At 41.2% G+C, this 13,566-nt stretch overlaps 1 protein-coding gene across 1 annotated transcript in view; it reads left to right on the forward strand.

The window, feature by feature from the left end:
* Positions 1-13,566, forward strand: part of PTPRR (protein tyrosine phosphatase, receptor type, R) — a 160,835-nt gene that overhangs the window by 98,188 nt on the left and 49,081 nt on the right. Inside the window, exon 7 of the mRNA XM_009997757.1 lies at positions 1,935-2,197. Within this exon, the coding sequence (XP_009996059.1) occupies positions 1,935-2,197 (263 nt within the window). The remainder of the gene's footprint in view (positions 1-1,934; positions 2,198-13,566) is intronic.

Consider the following 13,566-nt stretch of genomic DNA (forward strand, 5'->3'; position numbering starts at 1 on the left):
TTGAAATATTAGTACAACTAAGTTGTTCCCTTTGCAGAGTTTGGTGATTGGGTTGGCCATTGTCTATTTGGCCATTGCTGCTAGTTTGACTTTCACTTGGAATTCATTAAAAACATGATTTCCCTGGCCACATTTTCTGAGGGAAGTGTGTTAGCTCTTAGACAGAATAAGGTTCTTTAGCTTTTTTCAACTTCTGTTGGTGGCAGGCTATCTTTTCTTCTACACTCTAATAATAGACTATTTAAAAGGATAGAAAATAATACGAGTCCAGATTTTTGGAACTCAAAAACATAATTTCCTGAGTGTCCAGGTGACAAAACTGTAAAAATGTGTCTGTGGCAAGAAGGTATCTGTAACATTGTTGTGACTATGAATGTCTGAGCTGTATATTTGTAGTTACCAGAAACAAATGAGACCAAAGTACTCAATGAGGGAAAAAAGGTTCAAGTATTACAAAGCTTTGTTTTATCTTTACTGTTACCTGTGTCCTTGCTTCACAGTAGGACTGTTTTGTTAGGTTGTTTTTTTCTGCAAAATAATGGCAAAGAGCAGCTTATCTTAACTGTGCAATTTAATTCTAAACTTTTCTGAATGAACAGATGGTTTATGTAGCTAAGTCTTGTTTAACGGGTGTATTGCTAATGATATTAGACCTGCTTCCAGCTAAACCTCTAATGCTAATCCTTGAAAAAAACAAACCCATCAGATATATCCAGTCTTCACTGAAAAATGATGGAGTGATAGATCTCTATGAAGTGCTAGCAGGGCAACAGCTGTTGAACCGCCTCTGACTTGCAGCGGAAAAGTTCTTTGGTCTAGACTTTGTCTTTATGGCTTTGCAAACCAGGATTCAATTAAAATGCTTTATGGCAACAGATAAGCAGAGTATAAAGTATAAGGGTATGTGCAGATACCTTCAAAAAGCTGTGCAAGTGCCTTTCACCCACCTCCACAAACAAAACCTACAATAGTAATTCTTGTAAGTTTCATAGATTGTAAGGCACATTTTGAAAATGGCACAACGACAGCTCAGAAGTTGTTTTTTGCATTCCCTTTGAGAGACATAAGATGTGTTAAATAGGCAGAACAGGTTCCTCTGGAGTGACATTACCAAGCACACACTACCTGCCAGACCTCACCAAACCAGTGTACAGTAACATCATCATGGAGTTCAGTGGAAGAAGGTCAGTACAACTTCTGAAAAGCTTTTACTGCAGATATGTGACATCCAAACTCATAAGTGAACAGAGAATGCTGATATTACAGTATGTTCAAACATCTATGTCTTGGTAATTCTAAACCACTTTTTTCTGAACTGTTGCTTCAACAGCTTCATAGGCCACACACTGATTCTAGAACAGAATTTTTTTCTCTGAGGGTATCAAGGGATATCCTTATCCTGAGGAGTATTTCAGAGTAGTAGCAGCCTACCAGGGCAAAAGTAAGGTTATTCTGTTCAACCATCAGCTCCATGCAAAACGAGAAAGCGCTCTTAACCTCCTCTAAAAAAAATGGAGCTGGATACCTGAATGTATCACGAGCATCTATTTTATTTTATGCCATTGTCTCTCTTGTGTTAAAACTCTTGCAAATGTTTCTACAGTTACTCTATTTATCAGTATTTTCTTTTTTGCAGTATCTTTTTAAACTATTTTCTATTCTGTGTTATTTGCCCTTCTAATAATACAACTGCTGGTATTACAAATAATCATTGGCTCACAATGAGAACTGTTAAAATCCCTACTGCCCACATGTACATACTGTGGTTTATGTAATAGAAATATTTATCTTGTGAGAAACACTGTGTAACACAACATGTGGCTTACCTTCTAGGAATGAAAGCCACACATAGCAAACTTATCCAGATTTTGTGATAATTTCCTTGCCTTGTTTACCAGGGAATTGAGGTTGGGCTTTCTTCTCTTTTTCTGCAGGTTCTGTACAGATTAAAGGAGAAGATCCAGTTGTCTCTGAGACAAGAAAAGGAGAAGAAGCAAGAGATCCACCTTTCTCCCCTTCCCCTGCAGACATCTCAGTCTGAGTATAAGACCATCAAGAGCATGGTCCAGCCTGAACAGGCTCCAAAGGTTGTCAATGTTGTATTGGACTCTCAAGGCCAGTGTGTTCCTGAGCTCAAACCTCCCCTGTGTGCCAGTCCATCTCCTTTCAGAATGAAACCTGTGGGGCTCCAGGAAAGGTAGGATGGTGCCCAGCTTGTTCAGGAGTTTTTTTGTTTTGTTATACTGCATGATTTCATGTGTCTTTTTTGTCAGTGAATGGGAGACTTTGCCATATGAACATCCGAGAAGTGGGACTTTGTTGTGTTAGTGTCTATCTCATGAGTATTCCCTCCTCTCGATTTCTTTTCGTATCAGCAAAGGTCCAGAAGTTTGGGCTGAGATTAACTGCAGTACTGCAATTATTTTTGCTATTTTGTTTCTTCCTCTTTCCAACAATTACCCCAGAGAAATAACTTCTCATTTTCCATTGATTTTTGCTTGTTCTGATCCTGGAGATACTGGCAGAGGGCACAAGGGGAGGTTATGTTTTTTTCATCAAAGACCATTCTCTAAGATTCCCTAGCACACAGGAAATTTAGAAGAAATATTTGCACCAAATGCATTTATCAATTTTGTACAACGTTTCCATTATTACCTTTAGATATTTTTTTTTCTTAAATCCATCTTTCTATGATGGTTGGGATAAAGTTTAAAGTCTAGAGGCTTTACAAAAAAAGGGAAAGAAGTGATTAGTAATGAAACCAACCCTTGTTCACAGCTCCTCAGAAATACTTGAGCACCAAACCTTGCCACTCATTCAGCCTTTCAAAAACTGGGCCAGTGCTCTTTTTATAGAACTAGTTATCCTTCCCACAGGAGAATGCACACTGACATCTGCCTCTCTTCTGTTAGAAACCTATACAATTTGTTGCCTGATGGCTGCAGGCCACTTTCATAAAGCATCAGTGCTCTGAATAACTAACGTAGCATGCAGCCGTGCAGCTGAACTCTTCTACTCCAGCACAGACGATAAATGAAGGAGCAGACGCCACGCAGATATGATGGGGAAATCAGAATGAAAAGGAGACCAAGGGGAGCCTTGTCTGTGAGAACTCTCAGAATTGAGCAGTAACCTTGCTTCAGCTTAGACCACAGGATTTCAATTACATGGATTTTATCAATGACTTTATGAGCCCCATTCAGAGCTAAGGGGAAGGGATTGATTCTCCCATGAGTAAAAAAATACTGAAAGGCAGAACTGTCATAAAATAGGTAGTGATAACAGTTCAGATACAAAAATATGGAATGTAGGAAACAAGTAAAATATTTTTATAGGTACCCACTTTCCACAAGTTCCTAAAAAAAACCCATGGTCATCACATAGCTAGTTTATAATACCCGCTACCTAACATAGCATAGCTGATAGTTGAGAGGCATTTGAGTGAAGGAATTTGGTGAGGGAGTTTGTACTTAAGGAGCAAGGAAGAACTTTTCCTTTGCTCAAACAAAGAAAACAGAAACTATTAATCTAGGATCTTAATCTCCACTACTGCAGATAGGAATTTAGCCTTCAATACTCCTAAACCAAATTTCAACCTGCACTTTCGTCAAAGAACCAGACATTTCAGCATAAAGAAAAACAAGTTGAAGTAACTGAACACTTTGATTTCTACTGTAAAAGAACATTAATAGGCCATTGTGAAAAAGTGATAGCATCCCATGCTGCAATTATTTTTGTAATCTTTAACACTGTTACACTTTATCAGCCCAAGTCCACTTCTAATTGATGGTGGTTTAGGTTTCTTTCAAGCTCAGTGATATGAAGGCCAGTGGATGTGAGGAGAGAACTTTAAGGAAGGTTGTCTTCTCTTTGTCATCTCTTTCTCTGAAAGAAGCAGCTATTATTATATATATTTCTTCTTATTAACTATAATATCTATTGTGAACAAATTTACACATATTTTGACACACAGAAGCACTGGAAGCAATAACTAATAATACAGCAAGATCTTAATAATACAGCAAGATGCCTTAAACATCCTCTAATGACCAGGTATGTGGACTATGATCCAGACCAAATTGTATCTCTTCAAAGAGACTTCATTGGACCATGGGCCAAACCAGGGAGTGAGCCAACCACTTTGCCTAGCCATCCAGAGGGGAAGTTTGTGGCAGTATCTCTGAAGGATGGGGCAGAAAAGCTGGGTGATTCTTGCCTCTGAAGTTCTTCCTGCTCTGCACACTAAGTGCTGCTTTGGGGAGTACAACTAAATGCAAAAATATGGTGGAATTGAGTTTTCACAAAGCACCACAGCAGCATCTGGCCCTCTGAACCTTTCCCTTTTTACTAGGAGCAGCGTTGGCAGGTACAGTCAGACAAACAGTTAATCAACAACTGTTCATAGCTCAAAATGTTTCTGGAAGTTTGTCCAGCTTCATAAAATGTATGTTGCTTCTTAAAATCAATTTTGCTTCTCAATACTAGCCCACATGCATTTTTTTTCTGCATATCTGGAAAGGTTCTTACCCATATTTCTGTAAGACACAGCTTCCCTAGCAGATTATCCCAAGGTCTGGCATCAGGGTGGCCTGCATGTTCTCTGCAGTGGTAGCTTTTGGACAAGTGAAGGTGGGCATGGAGTCAGGAAGGTAGCTGGCCCATCAGCCTCAGGAGGCAGGTTACCTCCCTGGAGGCTGATAAAAGATGTGTGCCCATGTGTGCTGTGCTGTTGGGGAAGGGATGGAGTGGTGGTGGCTAAGAGTGGAGGATGGTAAGAGAGCTATTAGAACAGAAGAGCACTGAGCACTTTCTATTGCAGTTAATGCTAGATGCTGTGACAAGCAAGTGAAGGGGGTGTCTTCAAAGTCTCCTGGTATCCTCTGGATCATTCAGCACAGAATGCTTAAAAGTTGCTATCTTCTGGTGTTTTCATAACTGCTGCTCCTTTGCAGCAAAGACCTTCTCAATTGGCAACCCACACAGTCCTGCTACTGACTGAAATTCATTATATATTTGTCGGAAAATTATTCTGTCTAAAAGAACAAGCTCCTCGTGTTCACAAATCAGGATCCTAGAGGCATGCAGATCCTTGGTCTCATTTAGGTCAAGTAACATTTTACGTGTGCTGCAAGTGAAATAATAAAATATTTTAAAATTGTGAAATAAAATAATTCTGCAGTGGTACAGAAGCACTGCTGGGACACAGGAAAACAGAATATACTCCACAAAAAGGAAGAGAGGTAATGCCAGCAGAGTGAGACTGGAGGGGAAAAGGGCTACTCACTGTCATCATCCAACATTCACTGTGCAACCAAGTCTGCAATCTCTAGAGAAAATCAATAGGCATCAGAATAGAGAGTAGTAAGGTAAAAATAACCTAAAAAAATAACCTAAGCCAATGTCAAGTTTAACTCCTTACAAGCAGAACAGCACTGAATTTTGGCTTGAACTTTGATTTTGAGAACCTTGCATGATGTTACTTTTCCCCACAAAGCAGAGCAATACTATAAAACCCTATGCCACAGTTAATAGACTGTAAGCAGTGAGATTTTTCTTACCATCCTGAAGATGCAACAGTAGAGTTTTCCATTTCAAATAAATATTCAGTGCACAGAGAGTGAGTATAGCTCACTGTAGGTAAAATGAAGCAAAAGTTAAAATTACATGCAGTGTAAAGCTGCTAAATCCATCCTCCCCTCTGTCCACTTCCTTGTAATATGAGAAAAAGAGATACTATGATGGAAAAGAAAGGCAATAGATTTTACAATAATTTAAACAAAAATGTATTCAGATAACCCATAGTACTCTGCTGAACTCTCCACTGAAAGATAAAGTTTGAATTAAGAATGTATTAGCAGGAGGTACTCACAGATGTAGTCACAGAAACAATGAGAGCAGTTATTGTTCTCAGTCTGCCTTTGGCATCCTTTCTCAGAAACATCTTGTATTTGACACCTTTACAGAGAAAACTGTGGAAGTTTGTACTTCAAGCTTGGAGATGGGAAATAATTCCTATGTGAACTAATACTGATAACTCTTCTCTTTTATTAGTTATTCTGCATAGACACACAATTAAACTATTTTTTGGCCACCTCTATGATTTCTGTACCCTGTCAGTTGCCATCTGGATGACAAATGCTGTGGATGACAAACACTAACTGTAATACCAATTTTCCTGATACTTAAAAAACAGTGTCCAATAAAACAAATAATTATATTAACAATACTGTATACCACATAAAACCTCATAAGGAATGTTGAAATCAGGGTGAAAAAAATAGGCTCTTTACTTCATTAATATAACAGCAGCTGCATCTCAGGACGTGCCTATTCAACTAAACCTCTGCTCTAATAGGTGAGAAAATTTTCCAACAATTCTCTCTGGTTCTGTTCTGATTTTTAGATCACAGAGCACAGTTGCTGCAAACATCACTGTGGTGCTGCTGATCTGTTATCTTGATACAAAACCATCCATTGTGAGTAATCATTTCAAGTAATGCTCTGAGAGTAGCACCTTGCAGTTGGAATACTGTAAACATGGCACGTTTTGTGGTTTATGACACAAGCATGGGAACTTAATATATTTACAGGAAGGGGCTTTGAATTTCCTGGCTAAAATATACTAGCTTTGCATAGATGTGGAGGATAAATTTACCCTATTGTGTGGGGCTGAATATGCTTTCTGCATTCTTAATTTAAATCCTAGGGATTGTTTTCAGGAAAAATGTCAGTGTAATTGTTCAAAGCACAGCTATGTGCCAACACAAAAGTACTAGCTGGAGAACAATTTTACAGAGATATCCTATCAGAAAGAATTTGCAGAGCACCAGGGACCAGTAAACTGAGTGTGAGGTGGGAGGCAGGAATTTCTGTGCTGCAGTCTGTCTCTGCCACCAACTCATAGGGCACTTTGGCCATGCCACATAAATCTCCTCTCACCGCACTAACCACTGGACAGAGAATGGCTGGCTGGCATGTCTGTCTGAAGAGATGTAGCAAAGATGAGAACCTTAATCTAAAGTACATTAAAAGTCCTACATGCTACTATTTGTGTCATGTAAGAAACCACCCTTCTGAAGGACCTAAAAATGCACTGCTCTCATTTGGCAGACATCTCAGCTGTATTCTGTCCTGGTCTGCACTAATAAAATCAATACATCCAGAAACACTTGCTGCACTGAGGCCAGCTAGCAGAAGTGATCAGAGGACTGGAGCACCTCTCCTGTGAGGACAGGGTGAGAGAGTCTGGGTTCAGCCAGGAGGAGAGAAGACTGCAGGGAGACCTCACAGCAGCCTTGCAGTACCTGGAGAGGCCTACTGGAAAGCTGGGGAGGGATATTTTACAAGGGCATGTAGTGAGAGGAAAAGGGGTAATGGATTAAAACCGGAAGAGGAGAGATTTAGGTTGTATTAGGTAGAAACTCTTTAGTGTGGGGGTGGTGAGACACTGGAACAGGTTGGCCAGGAAACCTGTAGATGTCCACTCCCTAGAAGTGTTCAAGGCCAGGCTGGATGGGGCTTTGAGCAACCTGGTCTAGTGGGAGGTGTCCCTGCCCATGCAAGGGGTTTGGAACTAGATGATCTTTAAGGTCCCTTCCAACACAAACCATTCTATGATTAGTTTGTGCCCATACTGCCAAGCTCCCTTTACCTCCAAAAAAAGTTGGAGCTGGATGAAGATTTCCTACAGGGAATAGTTTGTGTATGCACTGGTTCCCAAGCTGTGCCAGTGAATTGCTTTGGAGCGTTTTTGTTGGCAATGCCTAAAAACAGGCCAGGGCTGCAAGGCTTGAAACATAACAATATTGATTACTGAGTTTCAGTGCCTGGGACTGTCTCCTGGCATGGTTTAATGTCTTACACATGCTCACACATGAAGAAGTGCAGTTAGTGTAGGAGCTGCCGTGAGGGCAGCAGTTCCTGATCGTGGGTGGCTGCTTACAGGCTGTGCTTTCCAGTAATGCTTCTTTCAGAGCAGGATGTCTATGCAGTCCAGCATTGTGGCTTCCCTTCTTAGGCCACCCCAGCTAGCTGGAAGGCCACACCAGGACTGCTGGCACCTGCACTCTGGGTGACAGGGGAAAGGCAAGAGCTGAGAACCTGGGTACTGATCTGGGAGAAACTAGTCTAAGTAATTGGGAACATGAGGTGGGATCCAGCTCTGAGGGTCTCCTGCTCAGTGCCTGAGAGGTCTGTTTTAGTATGTGGATTCATGACTACACAGTGAATAATGCTTTACCTCCAACTTATATCTGTGTAACATTTCTGCTCATGCAAGGTCACTCTGAACACTTTTTGCAAGTGCTGGAACTCTGAGTTGCAATAACGTCTGCTCTGGTCTTTGCTTATCTGCAGTGTAGGAAGAGGGCAGGAATGTGAATTGTCCCCTTTCTCTGGAGGGGAAGTGAACTCAGGCACCAGCTTAACAAAGACCCTTTAAAAACCATATTTTAACTATTTAATTCCTGGCTGGTTGAGAAGGTAGTTTTGTTTTGAATCTAAACTCTGTGAGAGTTATGATCAAAATAAATAGATGCAAATAACTATATACCATCGCCCAAACTTACACCCACAGTACATTTTCCTGTGTCTCTAGCACCTCTTGCACGTTATTTCAAATGAGTGTGGGCAGACAGTACATTTCTGCTCCTGTCCTCATCTCTGATTTAAAGTGTCCCCACAGGTTTTTTTTTTTTTTTCTCTTGCAAAGAACTAAAAGTTCTTCAAAGCACGTGACATTCATATCTGGGAGTGGATAATTCAGGCAAATTAGCCCACCCTTGTTTAGAGAAACTCCTCTGGTGCAACTTTGTAGCCCCCTCAGACATGGGGAGTGCTCCATTTAGCACATGGCCCCCGCCTACACTTGCTTTTGCTTTTGGGCTTTGAGCAACCTGGTCTAGTGGGAGGTGTCCCTGCCCATGCAAGGGGTTTGGAACTAGATGATCTTTAAGGTCCCTTCCAACACAAACCATTCTATGATTAGTTTGTGCCCATACTGCCAAGCTCCCTTTACCTCCAAAAAAAGTTGGAGCTGGATGAAGATTTCCTACAGGGAATAGTTTGTGTATGCACTGGTTCCCAAGCTGTGCCAGTGAATTGCTTTGGAGCGTTTTTGTTGGCAATGCCTAAAAACAGGCCAGGGCTGCAAGGCTTGAAACATAACAATATTGATTACTGAGTTTCAGTGCCTGGGACTGTCTCCTGGCATGGTTTAATGTCTTACACATGCTCACACATGAAGAAGTGCAGTTAGTGTAGGAGCTGCCGTGAGGGCAGCAGTTCCTGATCGTGGGTGGCTGCTTACAGGCTGTGCTTTCCAGTAATGCTTCTTTCAGAGCAGGATGTCTATGCAGTCCAGCATTGTGGCTTCCCTTCTTAGGCCACCCCAGCTAGCTGGAAGGCCACACCAGGACTGCTGGCACCTGCACTCTGGGTGACAGGGGAAAGGCAAGAGCTGAGAACCTGGGTACTGATCTGGGAGAAACTAGTCTAAGTAATTGGGAACATGAGGTGGGATCCAGCTCTGAGGGTCTCCTGCTCAGTGCCTGAGAGGTCTGTTTTAGTATGTGGATTCATGACTACACAGTGAATAATGCTTTACCTCCAACTTATATCTGTGTAACATTTCTGCTCATGCAAGGTCACTCTGAACACTTTTTGCAAGTGCTGGAACTCTGAGTTGCAATAACGTCTGCTCTGGTCTTTGCTTATCTGCAGTGTAGGAAGAGGGCAGGAATGTGAATTGTCCCCTTTCTCTGGAGGGGAAGTGAACTCAGGCACCAGCTTAACAAAGACCCTTTAAAAACCATATTTTAACTATTTAATTCCTGGCTGGTTGAGAAGGTAGTTTTGTTTTGAATCTAAACTCTGTGAGAGTTATGATCAAAATAAATAGATGCAAATAACTATATACCATCGCCCAAACTTACACCCACAGTACATTTTCCTGTGTCTCTAGCACCTCTTGCACGTTATTTCAAATGAGTGTGGGCAGACAGTACATTTCTGCTCCTGTCCTCATCTCTGATTTAAAGTGTCCCCACAGGTTTTTTTTTTTTTTTCTCTTGCAAAGAACTAAAAGTTCTTCAAAGCACGTGACATTCATATCTGGGAGTGGATAATTCAGGCAAATTAGCCCACCCTTGTTTAGAGAAACTCCTCTGGTGCAACTTTGTAGCCCCCTCAGACATGGGGAGTGCTCCATTTAGCACATGGCCCCCGCCTACACTTGCTTTTGCTTTTACTGTCTTGTGAGGTTTAATCAGGAATTTTGCAATAATTTTATTGTATTCCCAGGTCTCTTATCTGGCGTTTATTCTTGTTGCTCCAGTTGCTACTGGTTTTAGCTTGTACACAGGAAACCGGAGTGCCAATCAGTGTTGTTCCCAAGGTGACAGGAAACCCTATTTAGTCGGATGTTGATTGTGCTTGTCTTTACTGCTCCACCCATCGCATTTTCTTCCTTTTTGGCTTAAGTTAAGACAAATTAATCAGTGGCTGCCATCTGGTAGACAGTTTTGGTGGTTTTGCAGTGATTCGTCCAGCTGATCTTTTGAAAAGTAGCACACAGCATAAGAAACTGAGAGGAAATATCCATGTTAATATTTAAATGCTTCTTGACACCTAAGATCAGACAGGCCATTGTTGCCCCTGGGCACATGAATGATTTGAGCTGTGTGAGTAATCCCCTCGCCTTGTTGAGCAGTGCGTTTGGTTTTTTAAGCACTATTTGGTCATGGGGTTAAGCTCTGATGCAGCTTTCCAGTGACTGATTTCCTCAGTTCCTCTCTGCCTCTGCTTCATTTCTGTGGTTGCCCATCCCAGGCTGGGTTTCTGTGACTGTTTCCCCAGCTGTCCTAATATGCAGGCAGAGTGGGACATCCAGGAAGGTGAGGAAATGCACACTAGCTGAACTTGAATGCTCTGAGTATCTTGTCTCAGCCCATAGCCCAAATATATCACCTTTTCACACGGGTGGGTTGGAAATGCTGTGCTAAGGGACAAAGAGTGGGAGAAGAGCACCAGTTCCATTATGAGACTGGGATGTGAGCTGGATGAAGTACGTTGTGTCTCAAGACTAGACCTTGACTAGAACCCACAAGCGCTGGTTTCAGCAGTATTATCACTGATATAGACGGGAGCATCCTTATCAAATATACTGGGCTTTGATATTATTAGGAAGGTTAATTTTTAAGATTTGAGGGCTTTATGGAGAAGTCTCTTTGATGTCCCCTTTAATGTCGGAAAAGGCTAATACTTCAAATTAAAACAAAATCCTCACCTTCCTCTTGTTTTGGAATACATTTCTCACTGATCATGCCATTCCTTCTGGCCAGCTGTTTTCTAGGGCAGCCTGAAGCTGAATTTTGCTCAGTTTCCCTTAATTTAAAATGTTAGGAACAGACACAGAACACAGCTAAAGAAAAGAAAAACACTGAAGTGCCTCCAAAACTGCAATGTAAAATACCCAAGTATATCTTTGAATTTCAATAAGCCATATACTGGGCAGTACTTACATCTAGCTTATATTGTAGCCATCAGTAAATACCCCAAGCCATTAATCTCTTTTTTGAATACAATCAAAATTAGCTTTGTTTCTGTGCGTTGTCAGGAGATTGCTTACAAATTGCAACAGTTGATTAATTATACTGCTTCATTTTGGAAAAGTCCAGTTCTGGAAATTTAGCAGAGATCTCTTATGCAGTAAGAGCAGGTATCTACAGAAAGCTTATAATTGTTAGCTAGCAGATATGTCTCTTGTTTGCAAATACATGTTTCCTCAAAAAATACTGCATGTAAATCTGTAGTTCAGACTATTTCTCAGCTCTTGTGGGAAGCTGCCTTTAGCATTTTTATTAATATAGAACCTGAGAGCCTTGGTGACAGATCAGGATCCCTTTGTGCAAGGCCCCCTCTACACACAAAAATGAAATGATCCTCCCTCCAAAAAAAAGTCACAATCTAAACATCAGAAAGGATAGCTGATGTGTACAATCAGGCAAACTTTAGGAAAGGGAGAAGCCGTAGCATCATGTTGGAGATGAGGATGCCAGGAGTATGCAATGAGTATAGCTCAGCCCAAGAAACACTGCCCAGAGGCAATAGGTGATTTTATATGACACTGACACTTCAGTCAGGCTCTTGCTGGAGTTTTTTTTCTGCTTTGGTGCCACCACATCCAAGCTGATGCATCAGTTTGGTTTGAATTTGCACCTTAGCTGAGTAAAGCCAAGGTGTTTCAGGAACTCTTTTCCTACTCTTTTCATACTAAGGCAAGTGAAGACATTAATTGGTTAAGTGACTGATCCAAGATTATATTGCAAATCAGTGCCCTATCTTCATAAAATACCTGGACTTTTGAACTCTTTGTTCAGTTCTTTAACCAACGGACTCTGTAAGAAGCTACAACAGTGATATTTCTTTTGGGGACAGGGACTTCCCTTACGTTCCCTATCAAAGAATACATTTTTGGTGCTTAACAAACAGAGTGTATTGTTGTTATTAATTTATGGGAGCTATAATTATCTCTGTTATGTTAATACTATGATTTGATAACAGCAGCAAAACAGAACAGAGCAACTTCAAATAACTGCTCAAATATGCGATAGGCATCAGAAAGGGAAGTACTGTATATAATTCCCACACAGAAAAATGTCGCTAAGTACAATGTTTCTCTAGGGAACTGAGTCCTGATGCTTCAGGAGGAGCAATAGCAGCTCCCTGGAAAGCTGTGCTGCCAAGTGAGAGATGGGGCCAGTGCTGGGCAGGAGGCAACTGAGCCTGCCCTTCCGCTTCCCACCGTCCCTCTGACAGTTGCAGCTCCTGTCTTGGAGATGTCTCAAATCCTTCCTGAGTTGTAGCAAATTCCAGCGGTGGGCTGCTGCATAGCCTAGAGGCTTTCAGTTCCTTTCCCTGGATTTGGTAGTCGACGTAACAGCATAGCCTGACAACAAATGAAAGAAAGCAATCAGAAGGGCAGGAAAGTACACAACAGCTAATAAATCCAATTTGCCTGGTTCTGTCTCACTTTAGCCTCTGTTTAGCTTGTTTTGCCTTGGTGGATTTCTTCAGGTATTGAGAAAGAGAATTTGGTCCACAGAGCACAATACTGAATAGGTTTGCAGAAGAAGAAGGCATTGTGAAAAACAAAAAGCCGGTATTGTAATTAATCCCAAAGGTAATCCTCTGGCTACAGAGAATGCATTTGCAATTTACTGATAAAATTAGAATAAAATAGAATAAAATTAATGTTTTCTGCTTCATCACAGGATTTTCCCAAATGTATATGGCCTAAATAGCCCTCCAATCCCCATGTCTAGTGTTCACTATTGGCTGGATCCCAGCTACAGAGCTCATTGTCCTGGGACAGTGCAGATGTTATAAGGTGGGGTAAGAAAGCTGTCTGAAGGAAAAAAATCACAGACAAGAAGACAGACATGTGGAAGCAACCTTTCATTCAGGATGTTCCTAAACTACAGATTGCCAGAAGCTGGAGGCAATACTAAATATAAGTAATAGTGTTAATTAAATAATCAGTAATTTCTCATTGCTTTGTTCTTGTGT

This window comes from Chaetura pelagica, unplaced genomic scaffold, assembly GCF_000747805.2.
Source record: "Chaetura pelagica isolate M959 unplaced genomic scaffold, ChaPel_1.0 scaffold314, whole genome shotgun sequence".
Lineage (NCBI taxonomy): Eukaryota > Metazoa > Chordata > Aves > Apodiformes > Apodidae > Chaetura > Chaetura pelagica.